Source organism: Ornithodoros turicata, chromosome 1 (genome assembly GCF_037126465.1).
Source record: "Ornithodoros turicata isolate Travis chromosome 1, ASM3712646v1, whole genome shotgun sequence".
Classification (NCBI taxonomy): domain Eukaryota; kingdom Metazoa; phylum Arthropoda; class Arachnida; order Ixodida; family Argasidae; genus Ornithodoros; species Ornithodoros turicata.
In genome coordinates, this window is record NC_088201.1 from 62,273,010 (window position 1) to 62,300,976 (window position 27,967).

Sequence of the window (27,967 nt, forward strand, 5' to 3'; positions counted from 1 at the left end):
TATCGCTGAAGTGTCTGCAGATAGCTAATCGAGTAGGTGATCCGTGCGTGCTTGCCGTGCACCTGTCGAGAGGGGGCGCTTGTGCACCAGGGCCCCAGAGTCTCCACCCCAGCAAACCCCATCATCGACACAGGGCGGCGCTGGCATGCAAGCAGGCCACGAGCTCCCGCGCTACGGTTAAGGGTGGCGACGCCTGTACCGTTGCAGTATTTCACTCAGGTCCTGAAATCTCTGATTTTTTTTTGAGAAAATTCCAGGATTGCCCTTATATTGCAAATGCCGAATGCGAAAAAATCCCAAATTCCCAGGATTTGGGGATGTCAAAAACAGCGGGGATCTCGGGATTTCGGGATTCGGGATATCCCAGATCCCAACACTATGTACAAGTAAGCTGGAGGAGCTAGTTTCACACTTGTGGAGCCACAATCTCCATATTATTTAAACTCCAATCCTGTCCAATCCTGTGGCCAAGCTCAGCATCGTAACAGAGCCTTATATCACTTCAAACTCAATGCTCCAACAGCTCTATTTGTGGACACTCTCCTATCACGCAGCAGGCACAGTTTTGCAACAGTGTGTTAACAACAGGTAGCAGCCAATTGGACTATTCTTGAAGAATCTTTCAGATGCAGAATGCAAACACCATGTTTTTGGAAAAGATAATCTTGCTACGTGCATGACAAAATGAATAAGACAGCTCTCTGTTATGTTTGTAGTGGACCATGCTTGCAAAACTGGACAAGAATGAAGATAAAAATTTAACTTACAGCTTAGTGTACCAACAATTTCTTGAAAATCTGCACTCAGAGAATGAAGATGAGCACTCCAGAGTTTGCGGCTGTTAATCACTTTCTCCAAGTCTTCCTTGCTGAGGGGCTAGAAGTAAACCATAGCTTTGTTTCAGGTAGAAATGTAATTGTCGCACTGTATGTGAAAGCACTGTGCAACAATGCCACATAGCAAAAAGAACAGCAAGTCACACTAAGACATTTCTACAAACACAAACAAAGCAGTTTAGTTACACATAGCATCAGTTACAATATACCCTATGCACAGGACCTGACTCCTGACCATGACCTACTAGATTATAGCGACCATGTCATAAGAACCCCTTCCCATTTGGAGGCTAGCGGTGGTGCTACTCATCGGCCCGGTTACTGCTTCCTCAATTTCTACAGTACTCTGTACCAGTGATGGCCACTAACTACTTCTACGGTAGTTTAACTATAACTACTAACTACTTCACAATGGAGTAGTTTAACTAGTAGTTCAACTACTTTTCAGGGAAGGTAGTTAAAACTACTACTTTAACTACTGCAATGTATTTTAACTACATCTATAACTACCTAACGTTGTCCATCAACACCAATCCCATTCTATAGCGTTCTTGGACAGCTAAATATTAATTACAAGCAGTGATAAAAGTGAAGTATGCACGCACGGCACAATTGCTCTGCACCTCCGTTCTCATCAAACAAGTAGCTCAAGGTAAAAGTGTGAAGCACAATCGTGCCGTAAAGCTTGCGGCAAAATCGGAAGTAGTTGGTGCCTGCAGTAACCTAACTACTGTAGTTAACTCCTCAAAATAGTAGTTTAACTAGTTGTTGCCACTACATTTCTGCAAGTAGTTGATAACTACTTTTTAACTACAATCAGGTAGTTTAACTAGTAGTTTAACTACATGTAGTTAACTACTGGCCATCACTGCTCTGTACTTTAGCTTACCTTAGTGTTTTTGTACTACAAGCGGTGGATGTCCCACAAGAGATGCTTCCTTCTAAAGTTGATTATCATCATCATTCTACACGTTTTCATAGGAACTGTTGCTGTCGTCTGCTACGGCAATCGTGCGTCCGCTTCTGTGCGTTCAAAATTCAAATTTCATTCGCCCAATCCTGATGCAGATCTTGCGGGCCGATGAGTAGCGCCCGTAGCGGATCGTGCGGACGGGCTCCTCATTGGGTTTGCTGATTATGACATGGTTGCTATAATCTAGTAGGTCGTGCTGCTGACACATAATATTGTCTCATACTAACACTTCACTCCTGCCGTTAGAAACTGAGCTAGCCCCAAATTGAGAAACTGTGAAGTCAAAAGTCCACGAAAATTACCTCTCTTATTTGCAGGGGCAACGGCAGAGGCAGCAGCTCGGACAATATCCGCAAGCCCGTAATAAAGGTGTATGGCGCACGCAGAGTGTACTTGAGCACTTCGTGTATCATCTGGGTCCACAAGCTCTTGTTCAATGCTGGACGAGCCAAAAATTGTTCCTTAGAACACTTTTAGAGCAATATTTTCTCTGGTAAAATCTAATATCGCCCTAATGTTACCCTTGAATGACACAACATGCACATACTGTATCAGTGGATAATTTCGCGGTCTTAATAATTTGCAAATTCACATGGTGGGAGATTTGGAGAATATTCTGCGACACACGTTCTCTGCAGTTGTACAGCTCCGGGCAACCTTTATAATAACACTGAAAAAAAAATGTGGTCCCGTTCCCGGGCGCGATTACAGCAACCCTTGGGGCCATGAGGAACTCTTAATTGAACAAAATTATTCTGTTAGCTTAACACAAGGATTTTGTTCACTTAACATTCCCCCAGTGCTCCAGGGTGGCTGTTATCGCGCAGGGAAATGAGACCGAAGTTTTTCCAGTTTTTCAAACAGCAGTTCAGAAACACTGAAATTGCTTATGTGAGGTACTTTGACCTTTAATATTTTTCAAGGTTACTCAGGGCTGACTTTTACAGCTTGTTTATGATTACGCTGTCTGTGAGGCACAGCAGCACAAGTGGAAGACCAAGCAATGCAAGTGAGCATGGAACGAGCATTTTCTGAACTGGAATACATGCTGTCACCTAAAAGAGACGCTGCCACTCTAGATTATTCTATCCTGCTGCGTTCATTTGTAAAGTAGTCATGCATGAATGAAAAGAGGTCCTGTCTGATTGCTTGATCGATACGTTTTATTTTGTGTATTATTTAGTCACGTATTATTCCCAAAACCATGGAGGCTCTGTTCATATCAAGGTCTACGTTCATTTTGTTACATGCGTTCCATCATGTTTACCACCGAAAACGTATGTAAACAGTGCAAAGAAAAATAAACCTTTGTTGTCGTTATTGCACGTGTTGCTACGTCAGAAGTTTTTTCAGATTCTACCTACAGTTTCAGAACACCTACTGTGGTATTTTATGCAATGAACCAGTTTTGAAGCGGTTAGCCTTTTCGCGAACTGGTTCGAACCGACAGATAGGTCGCCCTGGAGCTGAGTCAGAACCCAACCTTTATGATTGGACCCGAACCAAACCGATAAAATTTTCAGTTTGACAATCTGGTTTAAACAAAAGGTGCCACAACCTGATTCAGCCCCATTTTACATCGGACAACACACAGACCCCAAAATCTTCACATAAACAAGAAAAAGTCGTACCGAGTTCACCTTACACCTTTTGTAATGAATTTGAGATGAGCTAAACAGAGGTTTCTTACCTTCCTCCGTTTCAGCAGCACCCAAATATGGCTGGGTGTAGGTGAGTAGGGTTTCCACAATTTCCACTTGTACCTGTGCAAGAATGCAAAGTGCTCAAAGTGTAGAAATTTATAGAGGTGTGCGCAGGTAAGTAAATTCGTACCCATACAACACCCGCAACCACAACCACAATCTGAGGTGTCTGACGCAGACGAAGTGCAGGTACACCCGCAACCTGCAGCGGCACTGAATTTCTACTCACAAATAAGAAAACAGCAAAACAAATCGGAAAAGAGAACGCATTTCCACAAACGTGTGCTGTTTCATTTAATGTTCACTGTCCAATTTGTCAGCTATTTAAGTGGAAGCCACAAGAGCTCAGGCGAATGGTCAAATCACCATGCATTACGTGAAATTTTTTTTATTTATTCGGTTTTTTTTCTCGATTAAACCTGGGGAAAATGCCAAAATTAGCAAGTGAGGGTCGCAAAAGGTTAGTTTAGGGGACCCGCACTACTCCCGGACGCATTGAGGGTTGACCCGCATTTTAACCACAACCCATAGTGACAATGAATTTCTACCCACAAATTGCAAAACTGTGCGGGTATCCGTGGGTAATAGCGAGTATACCTGCCCCTGCGCACACCTCCAGAAATTTACTTTTGCAGTGTATGACATGGTATGAACACAGTTGAGCCCATTTATTACGATCTTTGATATAACGATAACACCAATATTACGATCAAATTGCTGGTTCCCGTCAGCTCACCCATTGAAGTAGGTACATGTAAACAAGACATCGATACAACGATCACAGAGAAAGTGTTTCCTCGCGTATAGCAATCAGAATTCTCACGGCGGCCGATAAAACGCATGAAAAATGAACAGCAAGATTCCATTTTCCGCTGAAAACAAATTAAGGTAGCATTTTCAAGAGCCTTACCCTCCATGAGAGCTAAAGCGAGAACGTAGTGCGTTTATCCGCGCACAGCTGACAGGGATTAGATGCGTGCGGGACTTCGAAGGGGCTCGTAAGTAGAGGAGGTTGCTCCCTCGCCACATCGTTCTCTCGCCCTCAATATTTCTTTTAGTTCCTTGCATGCTACGAAGGCGTCCGCGATGGGTTCTGTACTGGTGCAAATCCTCGTTGGCAGACAATTGCGTGTCATCACCCAAACATGCGTTGACAAATTACCCGTGGACGTTCTCATGGACAATGCGGTACTGAGAATGATGACGACTACGGCACTGGATGACGAGCAATGGACGAAGTCGTCGATCTCAAAAGGTGCGAAGCCTCACGTGGTATCTGCGGTTATGCTTTCCTTGGAAAACCTTTTGACACAAACCAGTGTCAATTTAGAGCTAAATAAAATGCTTTTGCGCTCTCAATAAACGTGCATGTTCAGCAGCGTTCTACGTGTAACGTTCTACCTCATTGACACAATTCCGATAACTCAAACGATCGGATTTCGCGTTCCTATCAATACCATTATAAACGTGCTCGACAAGACCATACATAACACATAGACCATAGACAATTCTAAGTTTTTGGCTACTGAGAGAAATCAACCGCATGCAATATCCTGGTCCAATACACAAGGAAGATGTTAACTGGATCAACAAGTTACCTGTTGTGCCTGGTTGTAACACGATGAAGATAATGGGATCATGCTCATCAAGGTATGAGTTTGAAGCAGTACAGGAACTGCAGTCAGATCTTTGAACTGAAAATTTGGGGAAAAGGAATCTCAATACCTGTGCAAAAAAAAGTAGGCTTCTGGAAACTGTAGAGCTTCACCTATGTCTTACAATAAAAATGGAATCAAGAAATTCTTAATTAGAATATACACGTGCCACGACCATGGCTAACACTGTTTTGTTTTGTTGCTAATACATATCAGACTGCAAAGCGAGTAAAATTTAATTTAGAAAACAAACTGATGAGAAGCACCGCGATGTGCTAGTACATAGAGGAGGATATTATTGTTTCTTGGTGACCTCCGGGGATCGGTTGTGCTCATGTGCACCTTCGGTACTCAAATATCATGTGAAGTGTCATGTGTATTGTATCATGTGTACTCAAATATCCCAATGCCAGAGGTGTAATGGCCAAGAAACAAACTTTCTCCTTTCTTTAGTTCTCGGCTAAGAAATCTACATTTACTCGCTCGCCGCAGCATCTCAACTTTGTTTGTAATACTGAAAAAAGTTAAACTGCTGTTCATACTATCCTGTTGCACACTGTTACTAGAAAAAAAAAAAAAAATCTGTTAGTACCTCTGAAAATGATCTTCAGGTAGAGCCATTGAAATAGGTAATCATGGGCATCATAGAACTTTGACGCGGGCAGAACCATGTTTAACGATTGAAAAGATGTGATAGGATGCGTGATACTAATACACGGCCTACGCGATTTTATAATTAAGCACACTTCCTTTAGTGAGAGCGAGACCGCTGTTCTCGGTGTCGGAACGGTCGAAGGTGTTACTTTCAGATCTGCTGTGTTTGTGTCATGAAAGTATTTTCTATTGAATTTGAAGTGAAGCATATGCATCGAAGCATCATGCTAGAGTAGATCATTAGTACAGCTCGCATCAGAGTTAACTTGAACGGTATTCCGACCTGCGGACCCTGCTGATGCTTAGAAGAAATAACGGCGGAGGGTGTTTGGGTCATCTCACTCCAGTTAGAGGGGTGATCATCGTTATGAAGGCGATGCCTTCTGCTAGCCGCTGCCAGGCTGTCTCTCTTTCCACTTCACTGGCTGGAGCGGTGTTCAAGTTAATTTTGACGCGAACTGTACAAGTTTTGTTCATAAATTTTGAAAGCACAAATGTGACTAAACAAGGAATAAAACGCAAATGAAAAGGCTCAGAGAGGAGGAATGACACCATAATAAAGTATTTTCATTATTAGTCACTGCCCTCCAAGTTAACCACATAATAAAGTGAACAGACAAGACTACGTACATCTGTTCCTCGGCACGAAATGAGGTAGCCCAGCATGAACTGCAGCATTCCAATGATGGGTGTTACCAATGAAACAACCAGGGCACCTTGGAGCCCAACTAAAGCAGCAGACTGACGGAAAGGTTTCAGAAACTCTTCCGACACACTCTGTAAGAGTTACGCAAACATGATTTGAGATTTAAAAGCGTCACGGAACAAGCTCAGGAGCCAGTAGAAGACAATGCAGGTGACCTACCTGTAAGATGCCCAGGAACACAGAGAGACCGTCATGGGCAAAGATCTGCATGATGACGTACTTGTACTTGAGTTCTTCTTCATCATCTGCAAATATACAGGAACGGTCGCCTTTTCAGCCGTGACTCTATAAACATCGTCTGCGATGTTAAGCCCAACCCAGTCACGAACCCCGCAAACGCGAAATATCGTCAACCCAATTCAAGAAAATATCAAATAGCTGCCTTTTTCTTGGCTGTGTAGTCAAGAGGAAGTCTTGATCCCCTCAAAACCGTGAGGCTTGCCTGCTTTGCCGCCGGCGAGAAAACGGCATCCTTCAATACCGGTCGCTTTTGCGCACACTATTACTGTGATTCGTTCCTTACTTCTCTTTCCTCTGGCAGAAGTATCGTTTTTATGAGAAACTGACGTATACATAATACGTAAACTTAACATTTACTAAGTCATGGTGTCTTTGACATGCCAGCAGCGGGCCACCGGCGTGCAGCCGGCGCTTCTGAGCCGATGCGCAGTCGGACGCAGCCCTGCAAATTGTCCGAATAAACTGGTGTGCACATTCATATGTTGGAATTACCGGCAGTTTTCTCCCATTGAAATACACGTCTTTGCCGGGACCCGGGCATCAGTTGGAATTGTCCGGAAGTTGGAATTAAGAGATTTCGAATTCACGGGATTGCACTGTACCAAAATCCCAAACTGCAATATCTGCGAGGCATAAGAAGGCAGTCTTTCAAAATAGGATATCACCACGGTCGTTTGCTACTCTCTCTGGTCACGAAACTTTCCAGAGAACAATAGGAACAACAGGAACAACGGGCCGGAGAAAAACGGGTCAGGTTTGCCTAGGGCAAACCACCGCCGCACGGAGGCGCGCGCGTCGCTACTTGGGGAGAAAACACCAGCTGATACGGGTAAACGCCTCTTCTTCTGCCTGCGTTTTGACTAGTGTAGACGCTTCTTCCTGAAATCCACGTGCATCCTTGGACTGTGAACAGATTTCGGCTAATCTCTGCATGCTGCAGACGTGTTGTGTCGTGGCGTGTCGCTCGGGATATGATAATTCCGGTGAAAAGGTATCATTTTTCGCGTTGCTGATCGATGTCATCGAGCGAGAGATGTGGAAGCATTCGATACCTCGGAAAGAAGGCTCGCGTTTCAGCTTTGAGTCAAAATGGACACGTGTGTGCGAAAAGCACTTTGACACATCCGACATCGTCAGAGCGGACAAATTCCTCGTGACACGGGAAGCTCTGAATGGAACAGCAAGTAAAGAGAAGGTCGCAATGCCTCGCGACAGGCCAAAGCTGTGTCCTGGGGCCGTGCCACGAATTTTTGATGGGTGTCCGCAATACTTGAGCACACCAAAGCCTAAAAGTCGTGCAACGAGGAGGCTGCCAGCAGCGAAACCGTCCTCGAAAAGAAGACGGATGAGTAGTGGTAGTACAAGCTCGGTGCCTCCCATCGACGTTGGAACAGGAGAACTCGGCGTTCCAAGACCGACAAGCTAGGCACATCAGGTGAAAAAGAAGGCGCGTTGCTATTCATAGAAACCTGTTGAAACTTGTCTGTTGCAACACATGACTTCAATGCAGCCAACAAGAGACCATAATAAGACGCATTCATTAATTTATCTTTTCTAGCCTGCAGTGAAGCCTGCAACAAGTCATGTCAGACTGATTCACGTCTGCACAAAAGCAGAACTTGACCGAATAAAGCGGAAGCTGTGGGACACACAAAAGAAGCTGTACGCCCTGCAGAGAAAGTTGGCACAGGTCCGTGCAACCTGCAAGGTGTCACATGTACCTCACATGTATGTCACATGTCCGGGTGATAGTGTTGGATGCAGTGCGCACTACATCCAGAAAACAGCTGAAGTGCTTAATTTTTTTGTGAGATGTCGGTTGCACTTCTTTTCCCGCAAAAAGAACAAGAAGCTTAACCTGGCTACACCCAGGTCACGCCCTGCTGCAGGTGGCAGGAAAGATTCACCACTGACGATGAACAGTGCAAATAAGTCTGGCCATCCAAGGCCTTAAGACATTTAGTCATTCCATGAGTTGCCCTGGAACACTGTTTTTGCCGATTATCATAATTGATGATGTAAAGCCCAGTCATTCATGGCCATTGATGTTCTGTGATATAAAGTCCTCATTGCCAGTGCCACTGATTGTGATCACTGTTGTTTTGCGAATCATAAAATGTATAATAAACTCATAAAATGTAGTTAATTAAAACCTCCACGGTGTGGGAACCACCCTGCAATAGCAGCATTGTGTAGTTTTGCTATACCTAAAATAGTAAATCGGCAATAAATGATGATTGGGTGCATTGCTGTAGCGCAGGTGGAGTCTTCATTTTTTCAGACATCAAACGCGATCAAAACATGTACAGCAAAATGTGCCAAGAAAATAACTGCCTAAATGCAGCGTTTTTAAGTAACAAGGACACGTACCGCATCGTTAACGCCTTAAGCGCCGTTGCAAATTTGTGGTCAGTCCCATTTGGACGTCGTTATGTGAAAGCCATTACTCGCTGAAAGTTCTCCTGCATCTGCAGCCGATTATACTCCTCAGAGAGCTGTATATCGCTGCACGTGTATATCGCTGCACCCGTGCACGTGCAAAATAAAACAAAATTCAAATACGCTCAATTCACGCACGCTGCTGTTGCATAGTTCTATGATGTGGAAGGTGCAAGTTTTATTCACGTGCCTGCGCGTTCAATGTAAATTTCTCACGTAAAATTTCAGCCATCTATTGTGTGCGTTTCCCTAGCTGAGGCTCGTTACCAAGAGCAGGTCCGGACAACGCGCGTCCTACTGAACTAGCGAGAAGCCGTCGAGAACTCGTCAACTCGTTTGCAGACGCGCTTGACAATCTTGCGTGAGAACACAGAACGCACTGCTCAGTGGGTTCAAAATGCTGCATGGGTTTAGCGCATAAGGCTCATGCACTCGTGAAATCTCGAATATCTGAAAGCCACGAATATAGAATCGTCAAATCAAATCGGATACAAATACTGAAAATGTTCGATTCATATTCCAAATATCGAATATTCGCTAGAAGCTCTGGAACAGGGTGAAAAGCGAAAAAACAGCTTTTTTTGAGTGAAGAAAAAAAAAAGTTCCCCCTGCACCTCAGATGAACATGAGATGGTGAGCTGCAATGATGAGTGCAAGCTGTTTGGCATCCTCCGGGACCCCTATGGGTGGCTGAATTTGCACTTTCACGAGTTCTGGTTCGGTTTTTTCTTGTTCTGGGTTTTACTCCAAATAACGGTGATGCAAATCGCGTGGGGGGAGGGGGGGGTTAAAAACAGGTTTTACCGGGTTTAACCCTGAAACACGAGACTCTATGTATAGTTAGGGCCTGACTTTTTAGGGTTATCCCCGATTATGCCCGATATTTAGTACCTCCAGATTCAAATCAGGAAAAACGGTTTAACCTGGTATTTCCCCGAAAACTGCTGGACCAGGGAAATCCGAAGTCATCACAACTAACACACAACTTTGGAAACTGTGTTGTAATTGCATAAATATGCTAATACAAACTGTCAAAACAGAGACCCCGCTGCCTCTTAGATGCATAGACTAAATACTAGGGCTGTGCGAGCAGCAAAATTTTCGAGTTCGAGTCGAGTTCGAGTAATACCAAATCGCTGTTTCGAGTATCGAGTCGAGTTCGAGTAGTTGCTGTAGCACCACTTTTTGGCCGACTTCCCCTTAAAAATGTTATTTTGTGCTACAGTTAATAAAAAATGAAACGAATGAAGATTATAAGAGCTTTATGAAAACAATGTGCCACCTAAGCACAGCATTGCTAAATGAATATTGCAACCATAAAAGATTTAAAAGTTATGGGTAGGAAAACTGGTCTTTCTGCAACGTGCGGTTTAACACATTTTTCGGTGGTTTGACATTTTTTTTTTTTTTTGTGGCTGGCAGTATCACTTCAAAATATGTTGCTATATAGGAAAATGTAGCCAAGTAAATGCCCTATCGAATGATGTAAGTTTTATAAACAAAGCTATCCATGTATTCCTAAAATTGATTTTGAGAGACCAAAAAACTGTAACAGCAGAAACCTCATGAAGATATGTCTGTATTTTGAACAAAAATATCAATCTACAAGTTCTAAAATATACAAAACGCGGCAATCTTTGTCAGAAATAATACCTGAAGATATGAACCCTTTGGATTAAGAAGTTAATGAGTTGTGGAAAATAACGTTAAAACTGCATGTTGTTCATGTAACTGAGTGACAGAGTTCATTGAAGGAATAAAACGGAAATTAACATAGTAATTTCCGCTGAAAACATTAGTTTCAGGCTCGTTTTTCCTGTTGTACCACTTATTGCTATTTCACCACTCTTCCATTCGTTACGGTTGGTTTTGAGACAGGAAGAACAGCAATAGTGCAAGTTATATACATGCCCACAAATGCAGGACAAAAATCTGATTGTCTAACACCTTCAGAGTTGTTATCTGCGTTGTAACAAACGAAATCTAATTCAAATATGCTTCAAATGCGAGTATTGCGCATTTGCGAAAGATGTCTGCCGCGGGAACGCGACGCCGCAACTAAGATAGAATCTCCACACTGCCTCCTTGGCACAGGGCCAACTTCATAAATCACTACCACAAGGAGAGAGATAAAAGTGAAAATGGAAATCATTCTGTAGTGTTTATAGTATCTAACAAATGAGACCACTTGTCCAAATCTACTTTAGGGACCGAGTAGCGCCGCTCATAAAGCGTCGATCACCGGTGATCAACTCGCTATGGGCGCGATAAGGAAGCGTTCGCACCGGAAATTTTCGTAGTCCTACACAAGGCTTCCAGCCCTTTTCGGTTGTGTGCAGATGCACTTTCTTCACTCTTGTCAGGCATCTCTGAGTTTTATGAACTAGTAGAACCGAAACAAACTCTCCGGCCGAAGAAACGAAACTACGAAGTGCGCTGCTCCCATGTCGGATACCCTTCCGCACGCGAGACGCCTCCATGGCCACCAGTAGCCAGTTGAAGCCGGTTTGCCATTCATAGCCACTACTCAGTCTGTAGCCAAGTCGAGGTTAGCCGAAGCTAACAGTGAAAAGAAGACTGCGGAATTGTGACAGCGATCGCGGTTGCGCCAAATGAGTGGTTCCAAATGGTGGAATGAATCGTTGTGACAGGTTATATCCTATATGTGATGGATTTTAATGTGGATCTAAATCGAGCTCGAAACGATATCGAGTACTCGAAAGTTGACGAGTCATCATTTGTCGAGTCGAGTATGAGATCGACTTGACTCGAACTCGAAATTTCGAGTACTCGCACAGCCCTACTAAATACTGATGCACTGCGTCTACTGGTGTGTCATGTGTATTATGCTGAGTAAACCAAAGATTTACGTCTGATCCAACTCGATTCAACCAGAATTAGGTTGAATCAGGTTCAGTTCAACTCGTTTACACCCGAATTATTGAAGCAAAATATAACCCGATATTTACCCCGGGATTTTGCTGGAAAATATAACCAAAAAAAATCAGGCCCTATGTATAGTGTTTGAGCACCCATAGAAATCATGCACGAATAGTCATGCAGCTCCTTTCTCTTTCTTCCCTGCTGTAAGTTATTTCAGCAGTAGAGTACGTAAACAACCCTTACCGGCTTCTCTTGTGCGGAAGTTTGATGGCAGCCCGAGGTGCCGCAAGATGCGGAGTGCGGTCACAAGCTCGGGAGGAAGTGAAGCAGCGTGCTCAGCACTCTTCTTCACGCAACCCATTAGATGCGTGACCCCCTCGTGGTTGTACGAACTTAGTTTACACGTGGGTTCCATCCACAACCCAAGCTCCAGAAGGCGTGGAGTAGATTCTAGAAAGGATATTCAACATTCACTTTCTCGCAATGTGCGCAAACATTGACAGCACCAATATTTTTCAAGCATCACTTCGTATACTTTGTGATTATTCCTTTCAGCCTGAATCAACGTATTTACACGACTATTAACTTACCTTGTTGGCTGAGTTCATACAGAACATCGGAATAGTTCTGGAGAAACATGACACTGTCCGAGTAGTGGACAGTGAGTAGCACAAGTTCAGTGGCGTAACCGGAACACACAGATTTGCACAGCTTTGGATCGAAGTCTGGATCACCTGCAAAATGTAGGGATTACTGATGTACTGGATTTTGTAAGAACTTTGCCTCTTTGAAAATCGGTATAGCATTTTACGAGAAAAACTGAAGGACGTCAACATTTATAGGGGCACCTTTACAACGCACTATGTGTACCAATGCTGGCAGAACATGTCATCCCTCCTACTTCCAGTGCCGAGAGGTCCACCCCTTTGCGTACTTCTATTATTGTACTTGTCAGTTGGTTACTTACTACATACTGCAGCATATAAATGACCACAAGAATCACTGTGTTTCTTGAGCAAGTGGGAAGGAATATATAAGGGACTCTAAAACACGCTAAAAAAAGCCTGTAAACCACCACAGCACTTTCAGCTGTGCACCCATTAGAAAGCGTGAAAGAATTTTACATCTCATTGCTTCACAATGATTGCATAGTCATGAGTTGCTTTAAATAGACATTGTGCCATACGACAAGGCGTCACAAACATCATGCTTGCAAGAGCATACATGTGAGAGTCTTCCTCAAGTTCAAGAACATTTCATTGCGGCTGTGTACCATACAAATGCCGATTAGATGTCAAATATAGGTCAATGCCACAAACAGATTAGTAGTTCAGGGTTTTGCAGTGAGACGTCTGAAAAACGAAAATTAAATAGCTTGTGGGAAGTTACTGAGGACTATCCTTAAGATGAACACAGTGAAGTCAAACAAACAAGACACACCTCAGTGCTAGCTGCATTAGCGTACAGCAATTACAGTCGCCGACCGATTTTTCGGACTCCAAAAATTCTGACTTTCCAATATTTAGGACAAAAGTTGTGTTTTTATCAGATGCTCCATTGAGCCAATGTATTTTGACGTCCGAAAATTCGGACCGTTTTTCGCAGGTACGGTTCGATTTTTCGTACATAATCGCCTTTGTTTTTTGTTTTTTTTCCCCTTCTTCTTCTTTCCCTTCGCCTTTGCTGACGGTGCGCAGGAAGCACGCGTGGAGGCGGAGTTTACGCGCGCGCACCACTGATGAGATCATGCACACGTGCCACAAGCACCTACAAACAAGCTATTGTTGGAGACAACAAGTGAAACCATGAAATGATGTCCGTGCCTTAAAGTGATTCTGAGGGTGTCTCGATCGACTTCGTGGATACTGACGAATGTGATGAAGACGCGAGCTTGTCGGCGGCACAGACACCAGCTAAGACCGCGACTGATTCTTCAACGGCGACGGCAGTACCGTCAACATCGTCTTCGGCGTCGATGATGCCGATACGTTTAGAATTCTTTCTTCCGAATACAACAAGTGTCCTGCAGCCCATGGACCAAGGAATCATAAAAAATCTCGAGGTTCTCTACCGGTCCCGCCTGCTCTCGTGTGTTGTGCTGTGCTACGGAAACGAAACTAACTATAACGTTACGCTTGTCGCCGCGCTTCATATTCTTGCCGACTCGTGGGAAGCAGTGGAGGGGAGGATATAGTGAACAGTTTTCGTCACGCCGGATTTTGCTAGGACAAGTACGGAGTACGAGCACCGTTGGTATTGCCATCGGCAATGGCGGCGACAACGGACAGCCGGGCATTGGTAGAGGACCTCCGAAGCTCAGGTATGACAATACCTGCAAGTGTAACGTTTGAAACGTACGCCGAAGTGGATGATCGTGCAGAATTTTGTGCCGAAATGATTGATGGGCAAATCGTTTCACAAGTCCTCGACGTGCCAGCGGAAGGCTCCGATGATAACGACGACGATGACGCGAGTGCTATGGCTACTTCTTCAACGGCAGCAATACTTGCGACCGTGGGTACGCTCGGAAATGTCTACCGTGACAACGTGACATTAGCCGAAATACATTGCGACGCCATTTCTCGCATACACGAAGTGAAGCATACGCGCATTGATAGTTTTTTTGTGCCTCTGAGTTTTCTTTAATAAAAATCATTTTGGGAGAGATTTGTGTCATTGACTGAAAATTCGGACTGCTCGATAGTTCGGACCGATTTTGTGGCTTTTAGAAGTCGTCCGAAAAATCGGTCGGCGACTGTAGTTAAAACTGCTTAACCAGGATACTAAAAGTAGAAATACCCTCCTTTGCTGCCACATGTATTCCTAGTTAATTTTGGCATTTTTCATGGTGTATATTTATTTAGTTGTCTCGAATGTGTGCTTACTTTTTTTCCCCCCATAACCTTGCTCCTCCCAGGCACATTTTGGGGTCAATAAATTGTTTGACTGACGTGATTTGACAACTTTCGCTGGCTATATCACACTATTGACTAATGTCATGAATATTTGTGAAAGAAGTGAGCACAACAACAATGTACGATCTACACTGTCCTATGAACATACCTGTGACTCTGAGAAAAGGAACAAGAGCGTCCAAATTGTGGCCCATGCTCAAAACATTGACCACAGCTGACTTTCCAATATCGGTAAATATCATGGTGTACAAGTGGTGTAGGCTGGACACAACTTCTGTGTCGTCTAACTCCTCCTTCAGATCCTCTGAAAGACAGATTACAAACCCTGAAATAATGTTTTCACGTGCCTAATGATCAAATAAATTAATGCGGTGTCTCACGCTAAGATTGCCATACTGCAGGACTCTCATTCCTGGAGGAATGTCTGAATATAAACATTCCCACCGAAAGGATAATTTCTGCGTTACCTTTATCATGATGTGCTAGAAGGTGGTCAACAAACCGCAACGCCTGTAGATGGTACACAAAGTGCATGCCAACTTGGTGGCTGACACCAGAGTTATCGCTGTCTTGGACATCATCCTACAAGTATTCGGAGAATATGTGCTTATGTCCTTCTTACAATCTGTACAACCAAGTGCAAACTGCAGTAGAATTAAACACACGTTGCAACCTGAAAGCATCTGGAGCTGTGAAGAACGCTGTCTCAACAACTACGTTTCTTATACGAGTGGAATACAGACGAGATCGCATCTAGCTTATGCTTATGCAGAGAAACCTGCACTGCGGTGTAAAAGCTAGCATATGGAATTTTATGCTGACGGATACAAATGCTTAGAAGTTGCCATTATAACTAGGGCCTGACTTTTTAGGGTTAAACCCGTATTCGCCCGATATTTACCCCCCGAACGAAATCTGCAAAATTCGGGTTTAACCCGAATCTACCCGAAAACATCCGGGTCGCGTGGCACACTCATAAGCGTGCATTAAAATAAAGTTTGATAACATTGCTAAACATTAGTTCCATGTTAAGACAAATTTTTATTAAACAAAAAAAATCACCCGAATACACCCGAATTCCAGACGACAGAATATGCCGTAACGGGATTTAACCCGAATACACCCGAATTTTCGAATGAAAAATATCACCCGATATTTACCCCCCGAATTTGGCCAAAAATAAAACCCGAAAAAGTCAGGCCCTAATTATAACCTGCGCATTTGCAAGCAACGGTGACACCAGGTTATGAGTAGGGCCTGACTTTTTCGGGTTTTATTTTTGGCCAAATTCGGGGGGTAAATGTCGGGTGATATTTTTCATTTGAAAATTCGGGTGTATTCGGGTTAAATTCCGTTACGGCATATTCTGTCGTCAGGAATTCGGGTGTATTCGGGTGATTTTTTTTTTGTTTAATAAAAATTTGTCTTAACATGGAACTAATGTTTATAAATGTTATCAAACTTTATTTTAATGCACGCTTATGAGTGTGCCACGCGACCCGGATGTTTTCGGGTAGATTCGGGTTATACCCGAATTTTACAGATTTCGTTCGGGGGGTAAATATCGGGCGGATACGGGTTTAACCCTAAAAAGTCAGGCCGACAGCTAGAAAAACATCCACACACCCATGTCTCTCAACCACACATATATTCCCTCCTCACTGTGCATCACTGGGTACAAATCAAGGCAAGCGGAGCACAATGCATTGAAAGGAGCTACCAACACGTGATGTGTCGCAAGTGGTGCCCTAATCTGCGTATTTTGCATGACAGTGTCCTTATGACAATGAAGGAAGTCACTGAACATCAGAAGACATCAGAAACATCAGAACATCAGTTTCCAGTGTCCTTAGTGTGATGAAAATCACTCATGGTGTAGATGTTGGGGGAAAAGCCTCCCTGGTGGCATTTTTTGATAAAACTGTCTGGTTCATTTTATGTTCACTTTTTTTCCTTTCTTTTCCCGTAATCCAGTGCCATAATCAAGAACCCTAAAATGGACCTTAAGAGTTGTTCCTGGGTGAGAGATGAGGGTTGACACGCTTTAAGAATAAAATATAGCATCTTGCCTTTGAATGCAACCAAAATTCAAGTACTTGGTTACTCCAGACGTCCTACTTTTCACATCAAATGATGGAATGCACATATTTTATGCTAACCTGAAGCAGCGCCCTGTGTAAACAGTTCGCCAAGTTAACATCGGACAGCAGGAACAACATTCCAGAGCAAGTGTTTGAGAGTTCTGCAAGAATGTCTTGGACCGCTTTCATTATGCCAGTATGAGGTGCACTGAGTGGGGATGAAACCAGAATGCACAGCATCTCCAGCAGGTGACTGCAAAGTAGACAAATCAATCGTGTTATAAATAAAGTTAAGTTTACTGAGTGCATCTAGTTGTTCTTCAGTCTGAGTAATGTAGTTGGGTTTGTGTGACAAACGTACAAAGTGGCAACACTGCATGGGGGTGCAACATAGCAGACACTAGTGTGCCAAGAAACAGATCCTTCCACGTCAGCTGTATTCTGATTCTCTGCTGCACTTCTGAGCCATGTAACGCACAGCCCTCACATCACAGGATGACGCGCAACACTAACATGCTTGCAATCAAGATTCGCGTAAAAACTGGCAAACACGCATAAGAGGCACAAACGTTACTGTTTCATCAAGCATTTCGAGAGTATACTTCAGGCATGAACAGAGGCATTAAACATAAATATGCAAGCAGCACAGACATTCTAAACATGACCAAGAAAATGTGAATACAGTCGAACATCGCTACAGCGAACATCGTTAGTGTGAATTAACGGTTATTGCGAGTTTTCTGTCTGATTTGGTTGGTCACGCTTTATTTCTATGGGGATCCTGCGTTTACAACGAAGTAGGCTTCCCCATTTTCCTAGCCTATTATCGGTTACCACGAAGTGATTCGTCGTGACTTTCCAACACACAAGCGCATTTTTTCCGGCCTAGGAACAAAGGCTGTGTTCATGGGAAAGCACCAGAAACCTGTTTCACAAGCACAGGCAATCAGTGCTACATTGGAATGCTGAAGTGTCTGTGGGACCGTGTCATGTTCTAATCCAGAGAGTAATGGACCGCTGGGAGCTAGATAACCCATCGTGACGAAGCTGCATATACATCCATTAAAGTGAAGAAATTTTGCAGCAAAACAATACGGTTGCTATCACATGGTTAATCATCTCTAGAATGAAGACTAAAATCAAAGAAAGGTCATAGTTCAGGAGATTCAGGAAGACAGGGGGACGGCACTGAGCAGCACAAGGTTATGAGGGCTTTCAGAAGGCGTTCCATAGACAGAACAGCTGGGCCTGTTGCATCACTTTTCAAGATGATTATTTTGAAGGGGACATCACATTTCTCAAAACTTGTTGTAGAGACAGTGTGGAAGTTTTTTACACCACTTTGAACTTGCAATGGCATTGTGGAGCCTGCACAATTTAACATCAGTCAAAATGACAGGTAGTTCAAAAACTAGTGTGGGATTTTGACTTTTCAGATGAGTAGCGATTCAAAGCAGAATGGCAAGCGACCCTCAAAAACAAAGTCCGAACAGAGCGCAGCATCACAGTTTGCATTTGTAATGGAATACAAGGTTCCGGTGGTGTTAAACAATATATTACTCACTTCTCTTTGAACATTCTGAAGAGGCCTGGGTATGGATCATACAGTGTTTTAGGTAATTCGAAACGGCTTTGTGCTGGAAGGTATCTTAGTGGTTGAGCCTGGAAGCACAAGCATAAAGAACGTTATCGCAGACGAACCTGGAAGCATGCAAGTATCAAGAGATTCAGTTCACCACTATTATCACAATACAGAAAAAACATCTGAGAATGGTACTCTCAAGAAACACCAACCAGTCATTAAGTACCTGCATAATGTTCTCTTTTGCAGCCTGAAACACTCCATACAGCAGTAGCATTCAATGTACACTATGTACTACTTAATGGGCTTTGGGGACTCGTTCCAATGTGTTAAGATAGAAAAATTTTCAACACAGGAATGATTTTTGAACACTCTTCATAGTTTCAAAAACCAAATTGAATATTCAACCGAAAATACATTTGACTGGAAACTAAACATCCACAGCAAATCAAGTGAGCTCGCACGCAGCCTTTTTCCCCCCAGTTGTATGCATGGCTACACAGCAGTCCGTTCATAGCAATGTGGTAAGGTATCTGATTCAACCGAAGGACACTGGTTCAAAACTTGCTTGCTGTAGCAAGAAGATTTTCCACAAAAATGAAGCAAGGTCATGCGAGGGTTTGTGCTTAAGTCTTGTTGGTTCGGTCCAGTTAGTCCCCAGTAAAAATACACGTCGCTGTCGACTAGCTGTCTAGTGGTCTAGAAATATCAACAAAATGCTGCTAATCAAGGAACCACAAAAGAAAAAAGAAAAGAGTTTAATCCCTTTTCTAATATGTGAATACTTTTTGGTTGCCTTTACCAAAAAACAACAAAAAAAATGCTACATACTACCAATATAATATAATATAATATACATAATATAATAAATAGACAATCAGAGTTGTGCCTAACTCGTTACTTGGTAACGGTTACTTTTTTTTTGGTAACGAAGTAACGATTCAGTTACAAAAATTGGTAACTCGTTACTCACGTTACTCGTTCCTTTTTTTCAGCGCAGGGGAGCACATTTCGGCACTCCATGTGGCGCAATGCGTGGACCTACGTGACCCACGACCACGTGCGACTCAAAGTATTATTGCAGTCCCTCGCTGGGTGTGCTGTTGAGGTGCTGAATCGTCTTAAACGAAAGCCCTTGTCGTTTTTCTTGTTTCCTTGATCCCCGACCATCACTCCTTCCCAAGAATGGGCACCAATTGTGCCATGGCTACAAAAAACGCGTTTCGACTTCTAGCCTTTTCTTGTCTTTGCTAAGCTTCTGAGCACCCTAAATTATGACGCAGCCCCTCGTCTGTTTTTGGGAACCGTTGGTGATCGGTGGCACGAAAACCAGTGTCTTTTCTTGTGTTTTCATAACCTCCTATCACCCTCACTTCTGCAGCAGATGTCTTCACACGAAAGAGAACGAAGATCACTGATGTAAATTTCGAGTATCAGCTTCTTGTGAAGTGCAATTTCTCATTGATAATGAGTTGAAGGCAAGTGACGGCATGTTTGTTGGCTCCTTTAACTATGCAGCGGTAACGTAAAAGTAACTCGTTACCTGTGAGTACCGAGAACTCGTTACTTTTGTATGTTGGTAACGAGTAACGTATTTAGTTACTTTTTTCTGAAGTAACGGGTAACGGTATTTAGTTCCTATTTTTTGGTAACGGGCACAAGTCTGTAGACAATGTACTTGAATGATTTTTTAACACTCTTTGCAGTACATTCAATTCTAAAGCAGTTTTCTATATTCAAATTATAGACATATGAGCAGAGCCACAATAAAAGTCCCTTTAACAAACAACCTCCACATTTGAAGCTCATGGGCTGCATCAGTTCTGACAACTACACAAAACGACAAGTAGAGGAAGAATCATGATTATCAACATACCAGTTCTCTACAAGCGTGCTTGTATGTGCGGCAGAGTAGGTTGAGTGACACAGCAACTCGATTCAATTCCTCTTCCCCTATTTCACCTCTTGCCACATCAAATTCAATTTGAGTCTGTTCATTGCCTTCTGCATCTTTCTCCTTTGTCTCACGAACTTTGGTACTTTTGGCAATCCTGCAGAAAGTTCTTTCATGAATACATCTCGTCATCGGGTTTAAAAGGTTTCTAGGCTCTTTACTGCGCAACACTCACTTGGTGATCGTGCCACACAGCTTTCTGAGCAGGTCACAAAGATGAAGCTTCTTCAAGAGGGCTGTCAGAGCAACGGTGGCTCTGGTGGACTGTTTCAGGAAGAGAAGTTTCATCAATATTTGGTATCCAGACATCAGTTCAGATTTCTTCGTTTCATAGAGGTCACCTGCAAAGAAACCACTTCTTTTTATTTTTCTTGTTTGCAAGTGTTGCACTGCCCTAATTAGTAGATATCACTTAACTTCGAGTAGAGGGGATTCATCCAGATCTTAATTGTGCAATGTCACAATTTTACACAAAACGAAAAAAAAAAAAGAGAGCGAGAGAGAACGAAAAAGTCTAGCATGACAAAAGGAATTCCAAAGTGGGCAACAAGCCCCGGGACACAAGCAAGAGAGACGAGGACAAGCTAGCCAGGAACTCTGGGATTGACAGCAAGAGCAATAAGCTTTAACGACAGTTTCTGCACCATCTGCACCAATCACCACATGCTTTGGAAGTGTTTCTCTTCATTGCTTTGGAAGTGTTTTCGCTGGCCATCATATGATGTTGCCATGACCTTTTCCCTAAAAACATGTAACAAAACAAAACCCCCATGCACACCTGTAACAGTAACGCACTTCCATTTGTGACCTGACAATTCAGAGTGCAGCTTCTACCATCTTTCATTGTAACAATGCACGAACCAGAGGACAGAAACTGGTGTTGCCATCATGCACCTCTAATGACTGCATTCCCAAGGTAAGCTATGACTGCAACATTCCAGGCTGTATTGCCCATAGATGCATGTGTGGGTCAGAATGCAAACTCACTCTGTTCACCTTATGACAGCAATACTGTAAAAGTAGAAATTTTTGCGTGGACTTAAGTTTCGCGAATTTCGTGATCGAACTTTTTTTCGCGAAATTAAGGTTCCGCGAAATATAGGTAGCGGGGATGAAAAAGTATATGCACTAGAATTCACGACGATATGAGCTCCACAAAGACAAGTCGACTTACTTGATGACCTTCATTCTCAAAAATTTGTTCTACAATCGCAACGCCACTTCAACATCAGTAGTTTATTCGCATACAGTATCACTTGGCATTGCAGAGCTTTCATAACAGCTTTCACAACACCAGCACGTATGCCATTGTTTCGGGATCCGAGTTCGCGGTAAGCCTCTATAAGTCATCCGGCATGTAGAAGCTGGCTGATTCTCGTTGTTTGCTGTCGGCAGTGTCGTGATCCCCCAATCTCCCTGATTCTGCGATTTCCGCTTCCACACAAATTCATGAAATTAAGGTCCCGCGAAATATACCCCAAACGTGCTCCCACACAAATTCGCGAATTATTAAGACCACAAAATTACCCACTTTTACAGTATGTTATTTCTGCATTTAGCAGTTTATGAGACACACACACACAAAAACAAAAAATATAAGAGGTCTAAGCAAAACACTGTGAACACTGTGTGTTCTCTTCGCTGATCTGAGGTATAAAGTAAGCAACATTTCCAGGGAACTACACTCGTGTTCAACCTAAGGACGGCATCTCAGGGGTTGGACGACATCTTTATAATACATTCTTATTACATTTAACTATGAAAACAACTTCCACCAAATGTAAGTAGTATGAGCTAAAAATATTACGCATAAAGTGTCTCGAACACTACACTGTCTATATGTAGAAAAAAAGATAACCCAAATGCCATTCTAATGCCACGTTCTACATGATTTCGTAGAACGCGGCTGAGCTCACACCTTATCAGATGATTGTGATCACGAGTTCCACGGCCCAAAATGCCGAGCTATGCTCGCGGCAACGTTGCTGCGGCATGGCCAGTCAACCACTGATCGGCACTCGCGATTCGCTCCGCATCGTCACAGCACTTGTCTGTGATTCCCCCCCCCCCCCCCCCCCCCCCGACTTCAGCTGGTTTTTGCAAACTCCGACAATCCTGATTTTTCCAGCCGTATCAAAATTCCCTGACAACTGCCGGTTTTCCAGGTTGGTAGACGCCCTGTTTTTGCCTCCTGCTTTTTTTGACACACATTGTTTCGGGTTCAAATGCTTCAGAGTACCGTATTTACTCGCAGAATTTGCGCACTGTCTCCCAAAAGGAGTTGGAAAAGTTGGGGGTGCGCAAATTGCGCGAGAACGTTCGTTACGATATTTAAAAGACGCGAAATTTTAGTATGCCGGTCATATAGGCTCCTGATAGAGCCATATATATTGACGTTATCACTGCATTGCGCAAGCGCGAAAGAAGTACCCAAATCTGACCCAAATACAATGCAACTGCCGGCGGTCGGGAGGCAAAATGCCAGCCCACCACCGCTCGTATACCGGTAAAATACGTCGAGACGCTGCAGGAAGACGCTGCTAGTCGCACTTGACAACTGAAAGCACACTACGTTTGCCAACTTTGTTATGTTGTGCAGTAAGGTTTGTCATAGCGTGTATGTCCAGCGTTTCTTTCCGCGTCTTGTAGTTCGAGTGACAGTATCGTCCATCGCGTCAGTGGACTATCACCCGAAAGTGTGCGCAAATCAAACATAAGCACTTCAAGAACATTGGTAGCACTGACGGCGTTGCAAAAGCAATCGCCACGGTCGCTGAGACGTGCGTGTTAGATATCTGCACGCGAAAACGCGGGTGCAAATTACGCGATGTTTTGTTTTTTGTCGTCATTTTTAGTGCTAAACTAGGGGTGCGCAAATTATGTGAGTAGATATGGTATAATGTAAGCCGAGTATACTACTACCTTGAGTATCTAGATATAGTTTTATTCCTCACATAATTAACGCACTCCCTCTATGGCACAAGATTCTGAGGATTAAAAATATGTTAATTTGTATGTAAATATGGCATATAAAGAACCCACTAAATCTAGTGTTTGTAAACGCAGGGCTTCTATACCAATGTTCAACCCATGAACTGCATGAAATGTACTCTGTAAATCCAAACAGAGTTATTCCACTGGAGAGAGCTGCACACTGCAGAGCTACCAGGTGTCAGCTGCAGGGCTCCTATAGTCTCGGTGTTGGCGCACTACTTGTCGCGATGGAATGATGCGACCAGCTACAGCAGTCAATAGGAACAAGCGTAGGTTGGGACTTAAAGCGTAGGACAAGCGTAGGTTGGGGACGAGGTGACCCCCCAAAATTTGTTGTTTGTTTTTGGATGCAGCATTTTTTGCAATGAATAAAATGAGCTCCTGCAACGGAATGATCAGCGCAGGCAACCTGGGGAAGGTGAAGGGTACATCGTGACATAGCCTATTCCTCTGGGGTGTGACTTGTGACGTAGACCGGTGCAGCTCAGCGGGTAGAACCACAGAAGTAGAACAGAGAAGAAAGACACGAGGACTTTTCAACGTCACGCAAGCATTGTGTCAGCCATCCGCAGCTGCTTTCTCCAACTATTTTTGTAAATTTCATTGTGTAGTGACAATACACCGTACAGTGTAAATATTTTGCACAGTGACTCCTGATGAACAGCACCAGAAAGAGAACCAGGGTTTCAAGCCATCTTAAACGTCACCTCATTGCTCCTTTAAACGTGCTCCTTCTTAGGTTAAACACCGTCGTACCAGTTGTGCATTTAAGTTATCTTTTATAAAGATGCAAGTCTTACAACACTGGGCCTTATTTGTAACTCCAAAGGCACATTGCTACTGTGTTATAAAATCTATATTACACACGAGTCTTCTGAGAAACCAAGCTGAAACTCGAAATCAATACAGCATGTATCCGGATATAAGGAATAGACGGAGCTGGTTAAAGAAACTGCTGTACATTGGCTAGTTGCTTTCAGGAGTACAAAATCACATACGTACTTAGTGAGTCAGTGAGGGACGACTGGTCCAGCTGTACTTGGGCATCAGGTGGAGCAGCAACCTTGCAAGTGAATAGGTGCGCGATGCCAGCCCGGGTGTATGTAGCCGCATCTAGAGCTCTTAAAATCTGCAGCTTCAATGGCAATGACATGTAAGGAGCCATGAACAGCTGAAGCAGCTTGCCAGGGATACCACGCTCCTGAAAGGATAAAGCATTCTTGCACAAAAGAAAACTGTTTGCAAATCTGCCGCTTGCAAAATTTGCTCTATGCACACAATGAGGTCCTGGCTAACACAATTTTATTTCTGCGAACATGCACAATGTGACAAATGTATGAAGTGACAATACTGTGTTGCACACACATAATAAAGCTGTCAATTTGTCATTTCATCAATGTGCTTGATTGTCCAGGATGTTGAATGAAAATATGGAGGACAAAGTTCAGCAAAATGTCGCGGAATACGGCATGGGTGCGATGTCTGACTGGATGCCAACACTATCATCACCATCCATGTGTTAAAATTTCTGCAAACTTTTGCTGCAATCCGCACATAAGGTTTGGCAGAACTAAATGTTCACGTATTCTTGATTCCTGCCGCAGAATGAAGTGGAGAATATGTCATGCAAACTCGTTATTCCTTAGAAGTTCCATCCTTAATCTAGGCATAACTCATATCAGAGTACATGCGTTGAGAAAAACGTTTTAATCTTCCTTCGTGTTCGGCACTTCATACAAAAATCAGAACACGGAAAGATCCTGCAAGCACTTTGTAAGTACAAGTCAAATGACAATGTCAGAAAACCACAAAACATTTGAAGGAACATGCAGTTCCTAAGTTTCGGTTCTTGCTCAGATCGACAGAACTTTGCAACAATCACCGAATAACCTGCCAAATCAAACAGTAACTAACGAATATATGCGATTTGTATTTGAAAATTCGAGTAACTGCGAGCCATTAACAATAATTTGAGATCTCACCAGAAGCTTGGCAATAACATCGTCTCCAGTGAGGAAGAGCGTCGTCACCAAGCGTACGCCAGCTTTCATGTGACGCACTTTGTAGGCAGGTTGTGTTTGTGCCAAAGCCACCTTGAAATCCAATGCTTCCCCAACCCATTCCAGAAGAGTATTGCAGGCAGCTGCACAACAAGTAGCCCATCCAAGGTTATTAGACAGGGAGAGTCACGTCTAATGACAATAGTTTGGAGAGTGTCAATAGTTATCCCCATCCACAATAAACAACTATCAACAGTATCACTGCAGGCATGATATATTAGCAGAGCAGAGAGACATAAATGTCAACACAATCTGCAGAGAAGGGCATTTTACTACTCAAAATAGCTGAATGGTTTAATTTGCATTTTGGCAAGCGCACTCTTCAGAGTTTTCCGGGTTTTATAATACAAATTTGGGGGTAAAAACGGTTGTTACCAGGTTTAACCCTAAAACACATGGTTCTAAATATATCCTACTGTGTTCTAACGGTGAATAATGCACATATTATGTTAATAGGGCCTGACTTTTTAGGGTTAAACCCGTATCCGCCCGATATTTACCCCCCGAACAAAATCTGTAAAATTCTGGTTTAACCCGAATCTACCCGAAAACATCCGGGTCGCGTGGCACACTCATAAGCGTGCATTAAAATAAAGTTTGATAACATTGCTAAACATTAGTTCCATGTTAAGACAAATTTTTATTAAACAAAAAAAAATCACCCGAATTCCTGACGACAGAATATGCCGTAACGGGATTTAACCCGAATACACCCGAATTTTCAAATGAAAAATATCACCCGATATTTACCCCCCGAATTTGGCCAAAAATAAAACCCGAAAAAGTCAGGCCCTAATTATGTATTGTACAAATTGTCCCGAAGAGGCAGTGTACATTATCTACTAGTCTGCATTATGAATTGATGTTTTTGCCGAGAAGAGTCATTCCAAAGATGATGTGCTACCTCTAGTCTCACACTTTGGTCTCACCCATATGTACTCAAACTGCGGTGCTGGGAACTGCTTTCCCAGGTTCTGCGAGCAGCCCATCGCCTGCTTGGAACTTTTTGAAAGCTGTTGAAGGGAAAAATTTCACCCCGGGGTGAAAAAGTTTGGGAACCTATGGTCTTGCCTATTCACACAGGCGAGAATCTGTCTTTTAAGTGCCCCGTTTGGGGACAGTGGGAAAACTGGGTGATAGCACAAGTACACGGAGAGTGGTCAGAGGAGACAGGCATCATGCTGAGAGGTAGCGAAGTGGGTTCAGGAGGCATAGTCCAGGAAGCTCAGGAAGCTGAGTTCAGAGACGCTGTCGAGCTGTCAGCGATCTAAGAATTTATTTGAGAAGGCTGGCACTGTTGAGAAGGGATGTGAGACAGAGTGCAGAGGGAAGATCAAAGTCTACTACGACACCAGTTCTATTGGACAGGAGTGTAATTTCTTTGAGTAAACATTGTTTCCGCAATAGATGTGATAAAAATAACTTGTAGTCGTCGGAGAAGCTTTAGTTATTATGGGAACCAATAGAAATGTAGAGTTTTGACAAAATATTAGTGTCAGTTCATATTCACCTCCATATGTTATGCATTGGGGTGATTCCATCTCAACTCAGGGAAGGTGGTCCGGACACCATGAGTGATTTTTATTGAAAAAATATATGTTGTAGCCTGAATCAGACTGAGAATGGGACAGCAAGTATTTTTTCTCTAGTCTCCGTAGTTCCCGAGAAAAAAAAATCCGGAAGAATATGGCAGGTCCGGCGCGCTTTCAGGCATAGCGATTTTGGCGTTCAATATCTGTCCAACGAACGCGTTCACGGCTTTGAATTTTTTTCCACGCACTGTCAGCTATGTTGGCTTCTAGTGCTTGGGTTCGGTTCTGGTGGGGATTTTTGCAGCTAAAAATACGCAAAGTTGGGGGCGACGACGAAAATCGCTCATATTCTTGCGGCTATTGCGGGACTAGTGTACATGCCAGTGAAACGAGAAAGGCATCTCCATGTAGCGGAGACTGAGCTTTATAATTTCATATCAAATTTAGAAGTCTAGGCCAGGTTGGTGTCACGCATGGAGGCGTCTACAACACGTGACATTTGAAAAAATGCGTTTTTTGAGCAGTCATATCTACCCACCAAAACCCCACCTCGAAAATTCTTCAAACTTCGTAGGCACATGCTTCCGTACATGACGTTTGAGTGCACAGAAAGTTAAAAGTTTTTTCCTTGCACAATAAAAGTTAGAGCGTGCCAAAGTGTCAGTGTCCGACTGTGGTGCGTGTAATGACCATGGAAGCGCTGCGAGAAGTTAACTGGTCGATAGTCACGTTTTCTTGTGACAGCCGCCAGTGCTGTTCG

General features: G+C 43.3%; 1 protein-coding gene across 3 annotated transcripts in view; it reads right to left on the reverse strand.

Annotated features, from left to right (window-relative positions):
• The window catches only part of LOC135378300 (protein virilizer homolog), a 70,768-nt gene that overhangs the window by 24,719 nt on the left and 18,082 nt on the right, over positions 1-27,967 (reverse strand). For all 3 annotated transcript variants that reach the window (XM_064611294.1, XM_064611293.1, XM_064611292.1), the window contains 16 exons: positions 25,598-25,758; positions 24,618-24,816; positions 20,797-20,962; positions 20,544-20,718; positions 18,650-18,747; positions 17,164-17,338; positions 15,472-15,586; positions 15,153-15,308; positions 12,680-12,823; positions 12,333-12,539; positions 6,687-6,772; positions 6,452-6,598; positions 5,111-5,206; positions 3,500-3,572; positions 2,112-2,248; positions 768-876 (listed from right to left, as the gene is read on the reverse strand). In XM_064611294.1, the coding sequence (XP_064467364.1) occupies positions 768-876; positions 2,112-2,248; positions 3,500-3,572; positions 5,111-5,206; positions 6,452-6,598; positions 6,687-6,772; positions 12,333-12,539; positions 12,680-12,823; positions 15,153-15,308; positions 15,472-15,586; positions 17,164-17,338; positions 18,650-18,747; positions 20,544-20,718; positions 20,797-20,962; positions 24,618-24,816; positions 25,598-25,758 (2,244 nt within the window). The remainder of the gene's footprint in view (positions 1-767; positions 877-2,111; positions 2,249-3,499; positions 3,573-5,110; positions 5,207-6,451; positions 6,599-6,686; positions 6,773-12,332; positions 12,540-12,679; positions 12,824-15,152; positions 15,309-15,471; positions 15,587-17,163; positions 17,339-18,649; positions 18,748-20,543; positions 20,719-20,796; positions 20,963-24,617; positions 24,817-25,597; positions 25,759-27,967) is intronic.